We start from the raw sequence: 21,216 nt of genomic DNA, 5'->3' as shown, positions 1-21,216 counted from the left end.
TCAGATTTGAAGGCTGTCCTGGTCAAGGAGCAGTGATGTGCTGAGTGCTGAGGACACAGGCGTGCTTCTTCCTGGCTGTGTGCCGTCCACCCTGAAGGTGGAAGCACGGATGGTACAGTTTCCTCCTACAGCTGGATATGTCTGTTTCCTTCCCCTAACTTCTTATTCTTCTTTTAAAGATTTTATTTATTTATTTGACAGAGAGAGAGAGAGCACAAGCAGGGGGAGTGGGAGAGGGAGAAGCAGACTCCCTGCTGAGTGGGGATCGAGCCCCCGCATCGGGCTCCCTGCTCGGCGGGGAGCCTGCTTCTCCCTCTCCCACTCCCCCTGCTTGTGTTCCCTCTCTCGTTGTCTCTCTCTCTGTCAAATGAATAAATAAAATCTTTAAAAAAAAAAAAAACATTGGCTGAATCAAATTCAAGGATCAACTGACATGTACATTGTATCCATGATCTATTTGTGTTTTGGTGAGTTTTTTTTTTTTTTTCAAAAATCTTCCATTGCTCTCTCTTTTATATCTCTTTTTTTTCAAGACCTTATTTATTTGTCAGAGAGAGAGAGAGCACAAGCAGGGGGAGCGGCAGGCAGAGGGAGAAGCAGGCTCCCCCCCAAGCAAGGAGCCTGGCATCCCAGGACCCTGGGATCATGACCTGAGCTGAAGGCAGACGCTTAACTGACTGAGCCACCCAGGCGCCCCCATATTTCTTTTTAAAATTATATTTTCCTACAAGTATTTTGCTTTAGTATATAAAACATTCATCTTATTTCTGACGATGTACCTTTATATCTATTTGTAAATTTGTAAAAAAGATAATGCAATCTCCCTTTTCCAACTGGGATAAATGCCCTTTTAAAAATATATTCCGATGAGTTTCTGATGCTTAACCCTTACCCGTTTGAAATTTATTTGTATGGTTACCAATGTCTATACTGATTGATAGGCAATTGTCTATACCGATATCCACGGTTGCGCCATTTGACACGGTTCTCATTCTTTCCTGGCTGTATTTTTCAGTTTGTCATTTAAGCTCAAATAATAGTTTGACTCTTTCTGCATCTCTGTTTCATTCATGACTTTCTCCATTTGAACGAAGTACCAGCGGTTTCTATCACTGCTGTTTTGTATTCTGTTTTAAGAAGACAGGAGGAAGCCTGTCACGAACACCTTGAAAGGTCACACAGTGTACTCGCTCATTGGTTCTACCGCATCATCTGGCTACCCGACTTCAGGCTCTCAGGAGAACTAACAGCATGGAGAGTAGCCACGGGGAAAGCATCCAAACGAGGAAGGCACAAGGGCAGGGAAAGATTCAGTATTTGGAAACTAGCAAGAACAGACGCATGTGGGATAATCAGCTAAATTCCCCACCGGGGCACAAGAAAAGCTGAACGGATGGGCAGAGGCCTGAACAGTCCCAAGTTTGCTTTCACAACTTTTGAGGGGCTGGTGAAAGGCTCTCTCTTCCTCTCCCACAAGTGAGTGGTGCCAAGGCCAGGCTCCAGGCGGTGAGTCGGCCCCTAGCGCTCTGTCTTACCCACTGGGGCACTGGGGCCCAGAGACTGAATCCTGGGGACACCGGTTCAGACCCCTTCTACACTGGCAGCTGTGGGCAGGGCGTGCGGGACCAAGAAGGTGGGGATGTGTGTACGTCCAAATGCTCTGGAAAGCATAAAACTCTGGAATAAAGACTCTTTGCACCAAGTGTTAGGCCGAACCCAAGACAAAGGTGTTCCCCAGAGCACGTGGGGCCCCCCAGGAAAGGCTGCTTGCCTATATGGTGCCCCAGGGGCTCTCGGGAGCATGCAGCCCCTGCTCTCGTTTCCTTGCAACTCTCACAACAGCCCCAGAAAGCCCTCTAACTGCTGAATGGAGACAGACACCATGACTATTCCAGGACCTGCTGAGACGGCCTTTCCTGGCATTTCTGAGTTTTCCTGCTCCTTTCTGGGCACGCCAACATCAAAATGTTGCTATTTCTCATGGCAACAAAGCAAACATTGACAGGGCTCTCGCCACGAACACGGCCGTCTCGTTAAAATGTTCAGGCAAGAGTCTGGCAGCTTTCAAGAGGGGCGCCTACCAACCGGAGCCAAGGAACAGCTCGGGCCAGGTCCGACTTGGCTTTGGGTCTGCTCTGCTAAAAGTTACGTCCAGACCACGTGGTGTGGGCTCTCGGAGGCCTTCCTTACCAAACGCCAACAAAACCGAAGCCACCTGTTCCTGCCAGGGGAACACTGATGTGGGCTCCTCTGCAGTTCCCCCCGTTGGTGGGCAGAGGCAAGCTCTGGGCAGCCTGCGGACCAGGGGATGCCTGACCCAGAGGCACGCAGGAAGGCTCTGAACCTTCCCTGGCGGTGGCTTCCACCGAAGCAGCAATTACATTAAAAAAAACAAAACAAAACAAAAAAAACCTCCTAGCGGGTGGAGGAGGAGGCTAGAGCATAAACACAGCAAAGACAAGATGACTAATTCAGCAAGGTCACTGCCTCGAAAGCCAGCCAAGCCAAGGGAGCTCTCAGGCTGCGTACACAGGGCAGCAAATCACCCTTTGAATGACCGCCCTCGTCTACTCTTCGGAACCCAAATGCCGGGTCAGACCCACCGCACACCTGGGAAGGTAACAGCACTCACCTCTGGTTCCTGAGTCATCGTTCCTGACGGCTGGGTCCCTCTGGGCTGCCTGAGTCCCTGTCTTCCGCCAGCCGCAAGGAATGTGCTGTCACAGGTTCTAGATCACAGGCAGCCAGACACACCCACTGCCAGGCCCTTGCCTTTGAAATTCACATGAATAATAAAAATACCACCTGCTTTGGGGAAGCCCCAAAAGGCCTCGTGACTCAGCCTGCACTGTAATTTCATTTTCTCTTCTAGGCCAAGGAGAAGAAAAGTAACATTGTCTTTTCTTTGTCTTCTCCTTCTAAAATGCAATGATCACTTTTATGCTCTATCTTGGCAAACGTAGGAGGAATTGCCCTGTGGAAAAGGTGGCAAACAGAGATGCCAATCATTTCTGCTTTTAACCTTTAGCCAAGAAAATCAAAGTCGCCGGCTCTCAAGCTTGGATGTGCACTGGAATCACCGGGAGAATTTTTTAAACGAAACTGAGGCAGGTCCCATCAGAGATTTAGATTCAGTTAGTGTCAGGTGTGACATGAACATGGGGGTTTTTAAAAGGTCCCAGGGAGTCCGTCACAGAAAAGTGTGACAACCACTGATGTACTTGGGAGGGATAGTTCAGGAATCATGAAATGGGAAAAGCCCTGAGTTCAGGAGACTCAGGTTCTGGGCTGAGTATAACTGTTTAGTAGTTGCTGTCCTTGGACAAGTAACAGGATGTCTCTAAACCACAATATTTTCATCTGGAAAACAGATTCTATTCCCTGCAGTTCTTACCGAGGGTCTTATAGCGATCAAGTAGGAAAGAAAGTGTTGGGAAAAAACACCAAGCACAATATAAATGTAAGGGCTGCACGATCACTATTTCCTTTTACAAAGTGAGGCGGATATTTATTATGTATTGTACGTTTACTATCAATAAGAATGACATGTATCATATGACCTCACTGATATGAGGAATTCTTAATCTCAGGAAACAAACTGAGGGTTGCTGGAGTGGCAGGGGGTGGGAGGGTTGGGGTGGCTGGGTGATGGACACTGGGGAGGGTGTGTGCTATGGTGAGCGTTGTGAATTGTGCAAGACTGTTGAATCACAGATCTGTACCTCTGAAGCAAATAATAAATTATATGTTAAAAAAAAAAAGAAGAAGATAGTAGGAAGGGAAAAATGAAGGGGGGGAATCAGAGGGGGAGACAAACCATGAGAGACTATGGACTCTGATAAAGAAACTGAGGGTTCTAGAGGGGAGGGGGTTAGCCTGGTGATGGGTATTAAAGAGGGCACATATTGAATGGAGCACTGGGTGTTATACACAAACAATGAATCATGGAACACTACATCAAAAACTAGTGATGTAATGTATGGTAATTAACATAACATAAAAAAAAAAAAAAGGTTTCCCAGATCAAAAAATAAAACAAACAAAACACCGCAACTTTGCATGTTCAGTGTCACTTGCAGCTTCCAAGGGATGCTGGGGTGGAGGCTAGAAGGATAACTTCACAAGATATGCTGAACCTGCCCTTGTTCTCTTTGGCCACCTTGCTTCCAAGATGATTCTATATTCTTCCCTAAATAAACTAGGTATTTAATCTAAAAAAAAAAAAAAAACTTTAAAAACTTTTCTTTAAAACTAGGAAATTCTTTAAAAACTAGGAAACCGGCAAGAATAAGAGAACAGTTAAAAGGAAATAGCAAGGGGCGCCCCCGTGGCTCAATCGGTTAAGCATCTGCCTTCAGCTCGGGTTGTGATCTCAGGGTCCCGGGATCGAGCCCCACATTGGGACATCCTCCCTGCTCAGCAGGGAGCCTGCTTCTCCCTCTCCCTCTGCCTGCCGCTCCCCTTGCTTGTGCTCTCTCTCTTTCTGTCAAATAAATAAATAAAATCTTAAAAAAAAAAAAGAAATAGCAATAAATATAATACAAAAAGATGGAAGTAATAGATCAGTATGGCAGGTCCCACACAAACGTGAATTGAGTGGACTGCTCAAAGACATACTCTCAGATGGGATGAAAAACTAAATGCTGTTTATAAGAAATACACCTAAGATAATGAAAAAACTGAAGATGAATGTCTGGGAAAACCTGTACAACACTGATGCAAAGAAAAAGAATGCAGTGTGGCCATATGAAGAGCAGACAATTCCAATTTTAAGGACAGAAGCATGAACAGGATTAAAGCAGGTATTTGACATCATGAAATAAGTCAAAACGGGGCATAAAGCCATTAAATAGGCCTATAAAGCAAAAACTTATAGAACAATGTGAAGAACTAGAAAAAGAATCAGAAGTAAGAAATACATATGTATATATATACATATATATGTATATTTATAAATATGTATATGTGTACATATTATGTGTGTGTGTATTTCAGATTCCGATAAAGAAAGCTAGCACAAAATGACAACATATGAAAGACTTGCATATGCAACTGACAAGATAAAATTAGAGGAAAAAAGAAAAATGTTTAACTCAATAAGCCTAAAAAAAGAACTCCAATAATAATAGCTATCATCTATTAGGTACTTATCATGTGCCAGGCATTGGTTTTAGAATGTTACAACTATTACCACATTTAATTGTCAAGTATCCTTCCAAGACAGATACTTTCTCTCTCTTTATTTTTCTTACCTCTCAGATGAGGAAACCAAACTCAGAGAGGTAAAGTTACCAGATGAAGGTCTGGAGCCCAGATGAGACTGTGAAGTCTCACGCCAGGGCCTTGCCTTAACCACATCACCCAAAAATACTCAGAGACAAATAAAATACTCAAAGAAGAAAACATGAAGGTTTTAGTACAGATAAAAGCTAAAGTTAATGAAATAACAGACAGAACAAATCATAAAAAAGTAAATAAAATCTAACAAGTCCTTTGACAAGACCACTGGAACATGTAAATCCCTGGCTGGTCTGATTAAGTTCAAAAGAGAAAAAGTAAAACTGTCCAACATCATAAATGTAAAGGGAAATATATCATCATCATTCATTATATCAACACATTAAAGTAGAAAAGCTAACTGAATATATCAATAGCTGCCAAAGAGGAATTTGACAAAATCCAGCAAACTTTCTCAATAAAAACTCTTTAGCAAAAAAGGAATACATGGAAACCACCTAAATCTAACAACAGTCTATTTACCAAAAATCTACAGCAAATGCCTATAAATTGCTGAGGTCAAGACCTTTAAAATCAGGAACAAGAGAGATGCATCTGCTATCCTCATGATGATTCAACTTTTGAAGTTTCTAGTGATACCATGAGACATGAAATAAAATAAGTTATATAAATATTAGAAAAGGAGGGACAAACCTATTTGGAATCTTCAGATGACTTCATCATATGCCTAAAAGTCTCAAGGAACTCTTCTAAAAACTATTAGAATTAATAAGAGAAGTTGGTAAAGGGACTGGATAAAATGTAAATAAACAAAAGAGCTTTTCTCCATACCAGTAACATTGGGTTGGAAATAGAAATGGAAAAGAATCATATTCCATTCACATAGCGGCAAAAACAAGAAAGAGGACACAAATAAACATGGCAGGTGCAGGTTCTTTATGAAGAAAATGATAAAATCTCATTAAAAATATGAAAAATAATATAAGATAAATAAAATACAAAATCTTATGAAAGAACATGGAAGCTGCACAGAGTCATCATAGGAAATGCACAAAAGTTAGAACAAATGTCTAATAACAGTCAAGATATTTTCAAAGAAAGAAAGCAAACAAGTAGAAAACATGCATTAATAGGCTGTAAAACTTAAATGAAACATCTGTTCTCAAAACAGTATGGCATTTACCTAGAAACAGATTAATAGGCCAGTGGGCCAGTACAGAGAATCCCAAAATGCATACAGATAGATACTGGGGAAAATAACATGATGACATTTCAATTCAGAAGGGAAAGGAAGCTAGAAAGTGTGCTAGAATAACTGATCATCCATCTAGAAAAGATGAAAGCTAGATTCTCTCCCTCATACCTCACATACAAATAAATATGAGAAAAATTAAAGCTTAAAATGTAAAAACTAAAAGAAAAAAAATATTGTGAGATACTCCAGGAGGAGAATATTTCTATAAAATTGAGGGGGAAATGACCTTCTTACACAACCCAGATGCCATAACGAAAAAGATGTTTGATTACATATTCTTATATCTTTGTTATCACAAAAGATAGCAGACAAAAGAAAAATAAGGGGTTGGAGAAAATACTGGAACATGTATGATAAAAAGAGGTTTAAAATCTGATATACAAAAAGACCCTCCAAAATGAGAAGGAAGACATGACCAACCCTTCAGGAAAATAATCAACAAACAGTGACAGGCAACTCACATGAGGGGAAATGCAAATAGTTCATAAAGATAGGACAAGATGCTCGATATTGTTAATAATAATAGTGTGGACATCAAAACAAGGAGATCTCATTTCCATCCAACAGACTGATAAAAATTAAAAGGCTCCTGGATATCTAATGCTGGCCAAGGTGTGGGAACAGAGATTCTCACATAATGTGGCTGAATGTGTGAATCACCACAGCTTTTTGGGGAAGTGATTCCCAAACAATCCATTTTGGGGACTTTGATCTACAGAAGCAAACAGCCTAGAAAACCAGGCTATATAACAAAGGGCAAAACCCAGAAATAATCCAAATGTCCACCAACGGGAAAAGGACTAAGCTACGTTCCCTCTATAGATTTAAGGCATGTATTTAAAGAATGAGTTGTAGCCACAGTGACTGATCTAGAGGGAGTCCATGATAGAGTGCTAAATTTAAAAAGCCTAGTTGAAGATGATGTAAATAACACAACACTCTTTTTGTTATTAAAATGGAAAACTAACTAAAACTATATCCTGCATACTTTTCCAGTTTTATTCAGATATAACTGACATATAATAGTGGGTAAGTTGGGGGGCGCCTGGGTGGCTTAGTTGGTTAAGCATCTGCCTTTGGCTCAGGTCATGATCCCAGGATCCTGGGATCCAGGTGCATCTGGCTCCCTGCTCAGTGGGGGGGAGGGGAGGTCTGCTTTTCCCTCTTCCTCTGCCCTCCTCCCTGCTTGTGTTCTCTCTCTCTCTCTCTAAGAAAATCTTAAAAAAATATTGGGTAGGGGCGCCTGGGTGGCTCAGTCGGTTAAGCGTCTGCCTTCGGCTCAGGTCACGATCCCAGGGTCTTGGGATCGAGCCTCGCATCGGGCTCCCTGCTCAGTGGCAAGTCTGCTTCTCCCTCTCCCTCTGTGATCTCTCTTGCTTTCGCTCTCTCTCAAATAAATAAATAAATAAAATCTTAAAAAATATATTGGGTAAGTTGAAGGTGTACAACTTGTTGATTCAATACACTTATATATTGCAAAATGATGACCACCAGAGCGTTAGCTAACACTGTGTAATATCATCTAATTACCATTTCTTTTCTGTGGTGAGAATACTTGAGATTTACTCTTTTAACAACTTGCAAGTATATAGCACAGTATTATTAACCATAATCACAGAGCTGTATATTAGGTCTCCAGAACTTATTCATACCCTATGACCAACATCTCCCCATTTTCTGCCCCCTCCAGCCCCTGGCAAATCATCTACTCTCTGTTTCCAGGAGTTTGGCTTTTTCTGATTCCACATAGAAGTGTGACCATACGGTATTTGTCTTTCTGTGTCTGACTTATTTCATTTAGCACAACGCCCTCAATGTCTACCCACGTTGTTGAAAATGGCAGCACGTCTTTCTTTCTTGTGACTGAAAAATATTCCATCGTAGATATGTACCACCTGCTCTTTATCTATTCATCCACAAGCAGTGGCCACTCACCATTTTCCCTGGACAACTGCTGGACAAGGCACTAGCTTCGATGAAATACTTCCTGAGGAGATGTTTGCTGGGGTCAGGACTATCCAGTAAGATGTAGGAACAGAAAAAAGCCCCGTGCCGAAGCAGGAATATGGCGATGTCTTCATTTCCTAAAGGACAGAAAATGGCATTCAGATGTAGAGCGTGTCACAGCTGTCCAAAATGGCAGACGCTAACAGGTGAAACCGGGAAGGAAAAAGTAGTTGTGCCGGTGGACCTTCTCTATGACTTCCCTTGAGGTGGCAAATTCCTGTTCGTGACTTTTTGTGGGACTCTGCCCTGTGGAGCGCCTCCTACTGTGGTCCCATTTGCCACAGTTTGCCTGTCACTGAAATCCCCTTGCAGGGGCCAGTGGGGCCAATGAGGGAAGGTGCAGACATTTTGAAAGAGAGACAAATAACAGAATTTGCAAGCGTCTCCACACAGGCACTTCAAGAGCTAGGGGTGAGGGGGAAGACAAGGTCCCCCGTCTCCAACCTGCGAGGGTTCCCATGGGTGGGACTGATGGGGGGGGACCCACCTGACTTGATGGCCGCGTACAGGGGTAAGCGCACGATGACAGGAAACTCGTTCTTCCTGACTGCGTAGCTTTCCGGGTCGGCCCCGTGCGTCAGGACGAGGAGCTTCACCAACCCCAGGTGCCCTCGCTGACAAGCCAAAGCCAGCATCCAGTTCAGCAGCCGCTGGGGGCTGCAGGGACCTGGCAGGAGATGACAGGACAAAGGGAAGGTGCCACTCAAGGGTTTTGGTTGTTCCCATTCTGCTCTCCCCTCAGACTGTCCCACTTCCAGCCGCAAGTCGCTTCTGTCAAGTTGGTAGTGTTTTCTGGAATAGTCCCTCTGAATTGCATATGCCATTTTCCCACGTCATTATAAACCCACTTGCTCATCACATAATGCCAAGTGAGGAAAAGCAGCATTCACAACAGCATATGCGGTACGACTGTAACTGGATAAAAAAAAATGCACGTGTGGAAATAAGACTAAAAGGTACTACCCCGTGTTGCAGTATATTATCTCTGGGTAGTGGGGATTGTGACTATTCACCTCACCCCTTTCCCCATCCCCAGCCCTGACCTCATCCCCAGAGTAGCATTACATACAGGGACATGGCCTTTGGAGACCAGCAGCTTAGGGTTAAAATATTTTAGCTGTGTAATCTTAAACAAATTTCTTAACTTCTCCCTGACTCAGTTTACCTATTGGTAAAATGGGACTAATAGCAGGCATCCTCCCAAGTTTAACGTGAGGATTGCATGACATAATGTATGTCAAGTGCCTGGCTCAATATATTCTAACTCATTATTTGTCGTTATGTTTTTAGAGTACTAACACTTTTCTGCATTTCTAAATTATCTGTGAGTACATATATTACTTTCAAAAATGAAAGAAAAAGGCTTTGATGAAAGAAATAGATCTAACTACCCAGCCTAAAACTTTGCAAATTACTCCCTGCAAGAACCACTTACTTAATTCCAGGAGGAAATAACACTTAGTGCACTGAAGGAACAGGGACAATGTGGGCTGAAGTATTACAATATCTTCAAGTTCAAAGTAATGCAACATCTTTTGGATGTAGCAGCCATGGAAAAATGATCTCATCCTCCATGCTGACACTTCCAAATTGCATCATAACATTGTCTCATTTCCAGAGGCTGAGAGTCCTTCGGAACCAAAGTGCTCCCAAGCACGGAGAGAGGGACCCTCCCCTCCATGGTAGGAAATTGACTAGGAAACAGGGGTGAGGTCAGGTTGGAAGAAATGAAAATCCAGCACAGAGGGTGCCTGGCACAGTGCCTGGGCTGCAGCAGATGCTAAATAAATGTCCCTTCTTCTCCCTCTGATTACTAGAATTAACAACTCAAAGGAGGTGGTGCTCAAACAGATATTAAAAAGTGATCCCCAACTGGCTTACTGCAACAATACCTAGAGAAGAGAAATCCAGTCATCATGCTGTAACTTCTGTTGAGGTTGGATGTATACCCAGTCTGAGAAGGCTGTATTAGGCTATATTTCATAGCCATGATTTTAATATGAAGAAATCAGAGCTCAGAGAGGTTTGGGAACTTGCCAAAAGTCCCACAGTTGGTAAATGACAAAGTCAAGACTTAAACCCTGCAAAGCTAAAGGATTTAGACACTTGAAACCAAAGGGTGCTCTCTTAACCATATGAAACCTCTACATGTATTTTCCGAGGCCCGAATCCAATGATACTCTGAGAGAGCCCCATTAGGGTCTCCATCTTTCTCTTCCTCCTTTGCTCCATCTCTGCTCAGCTACAGAGACCAGACATTACATAATGACGTACCTTAAATGACGTCCACAACTACACAGTGATGCGCCTACCTCTGTGAGCTTCTCATCTCTCTTCTCAAACCCTCCCTTGTTCTCTAGTTGTGTCTCATACGTCTTCTGGTCTCTGAGACTCCTGACAGTGGCTGCCTTCCCTCCGGTTTGGGAATTCACAGGGGCACACACTGTTTTGTCCATCTCTGCACTTCCTGAAGAGTCCAGAACAATGCTCTGGACTCCTTTGGTCCTCAGTAACTCTGTCCCGAGTTGAGTTGAAGATAGGATGCCCCAAGAGCATGCTCAGGCCCAGCCAAGCTCCCTGCTCTGCAAAAGTGGGCAACCTAAGCCCTTTCCTCTCTTGTCTGCCAAGTAAACTCCTATCCACCCTGCAAAACCCAGCTCAGATGTCAGCTCCTTACGAAGACCAGACAAGACCATTCTCTATGTGTAAATACCTCACTGTGTAAATACTTCAACCTCAGCATGGTTACACTGCATGGAATTACTCCTTTCTGCTTTGATTTCTCTGCTTAAGCAGGAGCTATGCAAGATCTGGGATCACCTTTTTAAAAAGTCTCCATGTCTCTCAAGTTCTGCAGAATGCCTGGTAAGGCATTAGTGAGAGACTCATATGGTGAATGCTCAATAAATGTAAACTGCACCAATTAGGTCATGAGCCAGCTGGTGTAGACACTTTGGGGCTACAACAGAGCTAATCTTGGGGATCCCTGAAAAGAGGAAGTCTGCCCTCAGGGACACCCAGGCTCCTCCTTGCCCTCCTATGTCTGGCTGCACCCAATCTACACCTGTGGACCATAACACGGTCCTGATTTCTACTCTCCTCATTCTCCTTCCAGACACATGAAGAAAGCACTGGCTTAGAACCAAGTCTGAGCACAAATCTACTCAAAGCACACTGTCGGACAACCCCCCCACAGGACGGCTACATAATCAGCTACAGGCCCAAGGCAAAATACAAAGGTGAGCCCCTTGTTCAAAAAAATATCAAAAATTTCAAGATGGCGACAGTGGAGTGTTGAACCAAGCGTGGGCCTTCTGAGTGCAGGGCCCGCACCGTTGCACACCAATGAAGCTGGCCTTGTTCAAATAAAACCCTAACTCCCAAAGACCACCGCTAAGGTAATGCCTTATGAAGAAATGAGCTCCCGAGCCATAAAAAGGCACGGAGGAACTTTAAATGCATATCGTCAGGTGAAGGAAGTTAATCTAAAAAGACAACAAAATCTATGAGCTCAACTGTATGACATTCTGAAAAAAGTCAAAACTACAGAGACAGTAAAAAGATCCATGGTTGCCGGGGCCGGGGGGGTGGGGGGCGCTAGGGGAAGGGAGGGATGACTCGGTGGAGCCCAGAGGACTTTGAGGGCAGTGAAACTGTTGGGTATCATACACTAACGGTGGATACATATTATACATTTGTCAAAACCCATAGAATGTACAAACACAAAGAGGGACCCCTAATGGAAACTCTGGACTTTGGTTGGTAAGGATGTCTCAGTACTGGTTCCTCAATTGTGACAACTCTATGATACTGATACAGAATGTAAATAATGGGGGAACTTTTTTGGGGGGAGGTATACGGGGGCTCTCTGTACTTCCACATCAACCTTTCTGAAAATCTGTAACTGCTTTAAGGATAAAATCTATTAAAAATTTTTAAAAAGGGACATAGGTCCATATTCTTTACCAAGTAGGGTGTGAAAGAATTTACCTCCTGAGCTCAAGGGAATGAGATGTGGGATGTGGCTCGGTTGTCAGTTTGATGGCCCAGATTTCTGGTTCTCCTGCTTGGTGAGAGTGTAAAGAAACAAGCATTTTGAGGGAAAGCCGCCCCCTCCCCCCCCACAAACATCTGTCTGATTCCCAAGAAGAGGTGATTCCTGAGAGGTGGGCAAGGAGCTCACGCCCTGGGATTTACCTGGCAAAGACTCGAGCAACTCCTGCACAACGTCAGTGTGCCCAAAATGTGCTGCCACCACAGCTGGATTGTCATCAGTGGGCTCGGTGGGCAGCTCCACCCGTCTCTCGGTGAGAAGGTACCGGACGGTCTCCAGATCGCCATAGGCCGCCGAGATGCTCAGAAGCTGGCCCTGGTCAACACAGAGCAGGGACAGGACTTCGGTGAGATGGGTGCTGTCAGGAATGGCCAAGAGAATCAACTGGACATGCTTCACCAAGTCCACGGGCGAGCCTGGAGCTGGTACCACGTGCGGCTGTCGAGGACTTAAAATGAGGCCCATGCAAAGTGAGGGGGGCTGGAAGCGTCAAATGCCACGCAATTGCCAAGACTTAGTGCAAAGCTGTCAACTATCTTGTCAATCATTTTTATATGGATCACATGTTGAAATGATCTTTAGTATATTCAGATCAAATAAAATATACTAATATTTCATCTGTTTCTGTTTACTTTTTGAATGTGACTGCTAGACCATTCGATATAGATGTGGCTCCCATTCTATTTCTTTGGGACAGCACTGCTCTGTGCCCTGAGCTTCATGAGGATGGAGATCACGTGAGTATCCCCATCTGAAGCAGTATATGAATATGTGGACAAGGAACATGGAGGTTCAGAGAGGTGTCGTGACTTGCCCAAGATCACACAGCTAGAAAATGGCTCTTGACTGTACAAATGGCCCTGACTTTTCATGGGCTCGCTAGGTCTGCAAAAAGAATGCTGGGTTGGCACGTACAGAGTTTGACTGCGTTACTGAAACTAAGTCCTCCTGAAACTTGGCTATTTCCGATGGACTCGGGCATCCGCAGCGTTCGAGGAGGTGGATGCAGAATCGATGCACGTTGGAATGAGGCGACCTGTGCTAATGCTGGCATTTACGGAGAACCTACTGTGTGAGGATGCCAGGGGCAATCATGACCTCCATGAGTTTACAGGTGAGTCTGGAATCTGTACAAAACAGCCACAAGCAAGCATATCTTACTCCTAATACAGGTGTATTAGGAGTCACTTTCGGGTGAGACAGGCAGGGATGGGACAACAGAATCCCAGGGATGAGAACTGATATATTAAGCTCTTATCATGTGCCAAATGCTGCATGGAACATTTTATTTGCATGGTCACACTTCATCCTGATAACAGTCTTAAGAGGACTGTATCTGTTGTTGATTTAAAAAAAAGAAAAGAGCCAGTTATTTTACCTGCAAAGTGAGTTTATTTGGGAATAGCAGAGGAACTGCAATTCAGGACAAGGAAACTATGGTGAACCATAGGCAAGTCTGGAGAACAGAGTGGAGGGGCTTGCTTTTGTAAGGGAAAGGAGGAAGCTGGGAGAGTGTTTTACTGAGTTGCCTTTGGCTGGGCTGTTGCTGGGCAAGGAGAAATTCTTCCTTCCTCCTGCTTGGGTATGGAAAGTAAGCTTCTCCTCCCTGGGGAATGCAAGGTTTGCTTCTTAAGGTGAGTGGTAATGCATGAGAACTTGCCCTGCAGGGCTTCCAGACTCCCATTTTATTTATTTATTTTATTTTTAATTTTTTAATTTTTTTCAGACTCCCATTTTAAATGAGGTTTCCTTTATTTATTTTCACACTGTGTTTCCATCTTGTGGGTGAGGAGGGATGGGAGGGAGGGAGTTTACAGTCTGCAGAACTATCCAGGATTTGAACTGGGGTCTGTCTAGCCAAAGCCTAGGCTCCATTCTGTCCAAGACTTCCCAGGAAATGTGGGACTTGGAGGGAGGTCCGGGTTGTGCAAGTGAAGTGAATGAGCTGGCCATGTGAGGTATGCATTCAATATGACCAGAAAAGAAGAACCCACTGGCCTGCCAATCTGCCCAGGGTGCGGCCCGCTAGGCCTGCCATTCCAGGAAAGCACTTGCATTAGGGAGAAAAGCCACAGGGATTGATTAAATGATTCACCACACACACCCAACAGTTGTCTAGACTCTAGTGGGTAAGAGGCTTAAAAGCCCCATCCTCACAAAGTGGTGATGCCATAAGAAGTAACCCAGAGGCCAAGAGGAACCAGAGAGCAGGAAGGGTCGGGCTGGCACCTGGCTAGAGACAGCCCAGAGGTTCCACAGCATGTATTTATTTTCATTCAAACAGCATAGAAAAGTATAATATAAAAAGGAGGCCTCACTTCATGCCTCTCCTTCCTAACGCCCTTTTGCAAAGGAAACTGCTCTTACATAGCCTTCTAGAATGTGTTCATCCATATCGACACATGGGTAATCCCATGTGAAACCACATGTTTTCACTTCATTCATTACAACTTTTATTGGCATATAGCAACCCTACAGAAAAGAACACACATTGTGTGTTCAGTTTCATGAACTCTTACAAAGTGAACACATTCATGTAATGGACACCCAGACCCAGACCAGGGACGCAAGATTATCTGTTCCCCGAAGTCCCCTTTCTGCCCCCTTCCGGTCACTGTTCTACCTGGAATAACCACTATCCTGACTTCTAACACCATTGCCAGTTTGTATATATTATTAAAGTGGAATTATACTTCACTTACTTTTAAATTTAAGTTAATTTTTTTTTTTTTTACTTTTCGCTCTGAAATAGAGATTCATAGGAAGTCACAAAGACATTCCTGAGGGGCATCCGTGTTTCCGTAACTCTGTTTCCCCCAACGGTGACAGCTTACACAATGTAGTTCAAGATCAAAACCAGTAATTTGACATTAGTATAATGTGGGTATATCATTCTGCCATCTTGTCACATGTATATACATTTGTCTGATCACCACTATGATCAAGATGCAGAATGACTCCATTGCGAGACCAGTCTTTCTTGAACCCCCCCTTTATAGTTACATTCACTCTTCTGCCCTCCACCACGACTTACCCCAGAAACCACGAATCTCTCTTCTATCTCTATAATTTCGTCTTTTTGAGAATGTTATACAAGTGGGATCATACAGAATGTGACCTTTTGAGACTGTTTTTTTTAAATCTCCTGCTCAACATAATGCCCTTGAGATCCATCTGAGTGGTAGTATATTTCAAAGAGTTTCTTTATTTTTTTTTAATTTTTAAAATTTAAATTCAATTAATTAACATATAGTGTATTATTAGTTTCAGAAATAGCATCCAGTGATTCATCAGTGTTATATAACACCCAGTGCTCGTTACATCATGTGCCCTCCTTAATGTCCATCACCCAGTTACCCCACCCCCCTACCCTCCACCCCTCCAGCAACCCTCAGTTTGTTTCCTATGATTAAGAGCCTCTTATGGTTTGTCTCTCTCTCTGATTTTGTCTTGTTTTATTTTTTCCTCCCTTCCCCTGTGATCCTCTGTTTTGTTTCTTACATTCCACGTATGAGTGAGATCACATGATAATTATCTTCCTTTGATTGACTTATTTTGCTTAGCATAATACCCTCTAGTTCCATCCACATCATTGCAAAAGGCAAGATTTCAGGTTTTTTTGATGGCTGAGTAGTATTCCATTGTATATACATACTACATCTTCTTTATCCATTCATCTGTAGATGGACATCTGGTCCCTTTCCATAGTTTGGCTATTGTGGACATTGTTGCTATAAACATTGGGGTGTGGGATCACTACATTTTATCTTTGGGGTAAATCCCTAGTAGTGCAATTGCTGGGTCATAGGGTAGCTCTATTTTAAACTTTTTGAGGAACCTCCATACTGTTTTCCAGAGTAGCTACACCAGCTTGCATTCCCACCAACAGTGTAGGAGGGTTCCCCTTTCTCAAAGAATTTCTTTATAATGCTTAGTATTATATTTATATTATATTTGTAGTACATATTATGTATTTTATATATTTACGATTTATATCTATATTATATTATATTCCATTGTATGTTCAACCCTTCATCTGCTAAGAATTTTATGCTTGCCTTACTGCACTGGCCAGAACTTCCAGTAATATATTGACTATAATTATGTATAATTATTCTCAAATTAAACTGCTAGTATTATACTGAGAGTAGACATCCTTGCCTTATTCCTGATGTTAGGGGTAAAGCGGTCTTTCACCATCAAGTATAAAGTTGGTTGTAGATTTCTGTAGCTATTCATCAGGTTGAGGAAGTTCCCCTCTATTCTTAATTTTCTAAGAGTTTCTATCATGAGGGTATTAAATTGAGTCCAATGGTTTTTCTACATCAAGTGATACGATAATGTGATTTTTCTTCTTCAGTTTATGGCTTAATCCATTCAAACTGCTATAACAAAATCCCAAAGACTGAGTGGCATAAAAACAACAAAAATTTAGTTCTTACAGTTTGGAGGCTGGAAGTCTGAGATTTGTGCTGGCCTGGTCAGGTGAGGGCCTTCTTCCTGATGGCCGATCTTTTGTTGTATCCTCATGTGGCAGAATAAGGCTAGGGAGCTTTATGGGATCTTTTACAAGAGCACTGACCCCTTTCATGAGAGCTCCAGCCATATGACCTAATCACCTTCCAAAGGCCCCAGCTCCAAACATCATCACATTATTCAACATACACATTTTGGGGGGACACCAACATTCAGTCTGGAGCAGTCTATTAATAATGGAGGACTGTATTGATTGATGACTGAGCACTGAACCAGTCTTGTATCTCTGGAATAAATCCCATTTGGTCATGGTGTATAACTCTTTTTATATATTGCTGAAATCTATTTGTAATATGTTAAGATTTTTTGCATCTATATTCATGATGGACAGTGGTCTGAACTTTTCTTTTTTGTACTGTCTTTGTCTGGTTTGGGTATCAGGTAGATTGGACTCATAGAAGTGTTGGGAAGTGTCTGTGGAGTTGGTATTAATTCTTCTTTAAACATTGGGTAGAACTCTCCCATGAAACCATCTGGGTCTGTGGATTTCTTTTTAGGAGGTTTTAAATTATAAGTTGAATTTCCTTAATAGTTAAAGGGCTATTAAAATTATGTATTTTATATTGGATGTGTTATAGTTTCTATTTTTCCAGGATTGGTCCATTTCATCTAAGTTGTCAAATTTATGTGAGTAAAGTTGTTCATATTGTTCCCTTACAATCCTTTCGATATTTGCAGGGTATGTACTGATATTCCCTATTTCCTTCCTGATATTAGTGATTTTTCTCTTTTCTCTTTGTTAGTTTTACTAGAAGTTTGTCAATTTTGTTGATCTTTTCAAAAACAATACCTTTTGTTTCATTGATTTTCTCTATTGTTTTTCGGTTTAAATTTCATTAATTTTCTACTCTTATTTTTGGCATTTCCTTTCTCCCACTTGCTTTGGATTTATTTTGCACTTCTTGTAGTTCCTTTAGGTGGAAGTTTGGATTATTACTTTGAGACTTTTCTTCTTTTTTAATGTAAGTATTTAGTGCTATAAATTTCCCTCTCAGCACTGGTTTAGCTGCATCCCACAAATTTTGACATACATTTTCGTTTTCATTTAGTTCAACGTATTTTTTAAATTTCCCTTGAGACTTTCTTTTTGACCCATGGATTATTTAAAAGTTTGTGGTTAGTTCTCAGGTGCTTGGGATTTTCCTATTAGCTTTTTGTTATAAATTTCCAATTTGATTCCTCTGAAGTTAGAGAACATATTCTGTCTGATTTTAATTCTTTTAAATGTGCTGAGGTTTATCTTATGACCTAGGATATGCAGTCTATCTTGAGATATGTTTTGTGGACACTTGAAAAGAATGCATTCTGCTGTTGTGTGGAATGTTTCATAAATTTCAGTTCAATTCTGTTGGTTGATGGTGTTGTTAAGTTCTGTATCCTTGCTGATTTTCTGCCTGGTTGTTCTATCACTTGTTGAGAGAGGGTATCAAACTTTCCAACTATTATTGTGGATTTATCTAGTTTTCCTTTCTGTTATATCAGTTTTTGTTTCACTATTTTGCAAGCTCTGTTGTTTGGTTCATGTGCATTTAGGATTGCTATGTTTTCTTGGTGGACTGACCCCTTCATCATTATGAAATATCCTCCCTGTCCGTGGTAATTTCCTTTACTCTGAAGTCTACTTTACCTGATATTTAGCCACTCCTTCTTTCTTTTGATTAATATTTGCATGGTATATCTTTTTCTATCCATTTACCTTCAACCTTCATATAGCCTATTTGAAGTGAGTTTCTCATAGGCAGCATATACTTGCTCATGTTTTCTTTCTTTTTGTTGTTGCTCATGTTTTTTAAATCTACTCTGGAATCTCTTTCAGTTTATGTATTTGGACTATTTATGTTAATATAGTTATTTGTATATTAAATCTAAGTCTGTCATGAAATTTTTTGTTTCATTTTCTGTTTGCTCGGTCTTTGATTTTTTCCCCTGCCTTCCTGTGGTTTCTGAGACATTTTTAAAATTCCATTTTGGGGGTGCCTGGGTGGCTCAGTCATTAAGCATCTGTCTTTGGCTCAGGTCATGATCCCAGGGTCCTGGGATCGAGCCCCGCATTGAGCCCTGCATCGAGCCCCACATCGAGCCCTGCATCGGGCTCCCTGCTCAGTGGGAAGCCTGCTTCTCCCTCTCCCACTCATGTTCCCTCTCTCGCTGTGTCTCTCTCTGTCAAATAAATAAATAATATCTTTAAAAAAAATAAAATAAAATTTCATTTTGATTGATCAATAGTGTTTTGGAGTGTATCTCTTTGTATTGTTTTTAAAGTGGTTGCTCTAGGTATGACATACAGAGCTTAACAAAGTCTACTGGTTTCAATGTTTTATCAATTAAAGTGAAGTGTAAAAACCTTTCTTCTTTTACAGCACATACAGAATTTATAATCAGATGGAAAATGCTTGATATAATATTATGTGAGAATAAGCAGCATGCAAATATATATATCCAATATGACTGTATCTATATTAGAAACAACACATGCACAGATCAGCAGACGGAGAGAAAATATAACGAAATTGTTAAGTGGGACTGTTTGGATGCATTAAGAATATGGTTACTTTCTTTTTCTCTTCCTCTCTACTTTTACATATTTCTAAGTTTTCTTTTTTTGAGCATGTGCTATTTTTATAATGGAAGAGAAACGTAAAAGAATACAGTAACCTGAACCTTCAGATCGGCCTTTTGTTGTTCACATTTCAGCTATGCCTCCCCTGTCCTCTGGGAAGGTGAAAGGGTTTGCATAGATGGTGGCAGGTTGAGAAGTTGGCTTGAAAGGACCAGAACCCATGAGTTTACATGTGAAAGGAGGTAAAAAAAATGCCCATTATGATGATGATGATAACAAGGAGATAATCTGAGTGGTGACCTTCATCCAGGCCAGGTCCCCAGTCCGGCTGGAGGAGCCGGCACCAACCTTACCTTCTCCAGATGGGACGTGCTCTCATCACAAGCCTCTCTGAGCAGGTGCCGGGCCCTGCTGGGGTTTCCTTGCTTGTATGCAGCATGAATGCCTTCTGTCCCAGGGCACTGTGCTGTGGGGTCACCGCCTGGTGTGGACGGTTTGCTGCCCATGTCCTCAGCACCTGGGTAGACAGAAGCACACACACAATGTCACCATCACTTGCCAGGGCTGCTCATGGGGACCACTGGAGAGGAGAGCAGGATGTGCTCTCTAGGACATAAATGTGAGGCTTCAGGTGGCCCTGAAACAATGCCAGCGTCACCAAGGACAGCAGACCCCGGGACCAGCAGCCCTGGGGGAGGGACTCCCTGTGTGGGGCTGGTGCTCAGCCAGGCTGTCTCTGCAGCCACACCTTGCCATAGTGGAGGGGGTCCAGGACACCTAGGGCCGCTGTCTGGCTGGGAACAGCCAGGCTGATCTCATTGACGGCAACAGAAAAGCCAGGGCTTTGGTGATATAGCAGATGGTCCAGCCAAACTGTCCCCCTGCTGTTTCCCTCATGGGGACTTAGTATCTAGTGGTAGAAGAAAGAAAGGCCTAATACTAGGGATTTGGAAATCTATCCCCTCTCTGCCTAGAAAACCCCAGTAAGGGCATGGGATTTAGAATCAGCAGCCCTCATCCATACCTGCCCTCGCACAAATATGCCACAATATGATCTTGGCAGTCCCATAAAACTCTGGGCCTTGGGACACCCTTGGACCACTGATGTGACTGGTCCAGGGTATCCCTAAGAAATCACGTGACTCTGCCATTCTGGTTATCTGAAATATTCCACTCTGGTTATCTGAACTGTGGCTCAGCCATCAGTCAGTATCTTGCTGTTCTCTAGTAGTGGACACTGGCTGTCCTGGGTGGAAGATGGTCCAGGCTGCTCCAGGACAACTGAGGACCTGGTGCTACTTAGGAGGAGTGGTCAGCTTTGCAGGAGGCCATGACGCAGCAATGCTGGGGCATCCGCTGAGCAGCTGTGATAGGCCGAGCACTGTACTGGGTGCGGAAGATGCAGACGTAAAGGAAGTCAGCTCCTACCCTCACTGAGCTCTCCCCTTAGAACAGGGGTTTTGTGGACCCCGTGGCTGATAAACAGGTTTCAGAGGTTGCCTGAACATCCTAAATTGGACACAAAGCTGTGTGAGCATGTGTGCCCATGTGTGCACATGTGTGCGT

The 21,216-nt window shown here is 42.8% G+C and overlaps 1 protein-coding gene across 6 annotated transcripts in view; it reads right to left on the bottom strand.

Annotated features, from left to right (window-relative positions):
- The window catches only part of LRRK1 (leucine rich repeat kinase 1), a 119,333-nt gene that overhangs the window by 58,681 nt on the left and 39,436 nt on the right, over positions 1–21,216 (bottom strand). For 4 of the 6 annotated variants that reach the window (XM_036092889.2, XM_036092891.2, XM_036092893.2 and 1 more), the window contains 4 exons: positions 20,004–20,167; positions 12,698–12,869; positions 8,988–9,167; positions 8,429–8,577 (listed from right to left, as the gene is read on the bottom strand). In XM_036092889.2, coding sequence (XP_035948782.1) covers positions 8,429–8,577; positions 8,988–9,167; positions 12,698–12,869; positions 20,004–20,167 — 665 coding nt within the window. Of the gene's footprint in view, positions 1–2,632; positions 2,773–8,428; positions 8,578–8,987; positions 9,168–12,490; positions 12,540–12,697; positions 12,870–20,003; positions 20,168–21,216 lie in introns of those variants that run through there. The other 2 variants (XM_078078963.1, XM_036092896.2) reach the window with 2 other exon arrangements.

The sequence above is a fragment of the Halichoerus grypus genome, chromosome 8 (assembly GCF_964656455.1).
Source record: "Halichoerus grypus chromosome 8, mHalGry1.hap1.1, whole genome shotgun sequence".
NCBI classification, from domain to species: Eukaryota; Metazoa; Chordata; class Mammalia; order Carnivora; family Phocidae; genus Halichoerus; species Halichoerus grypus.
The sequence above is the reverse complement of the archived record's forward strand: the minus strand, read 5'-3'. Positions and strand labels throughout refer to the sequence as shown.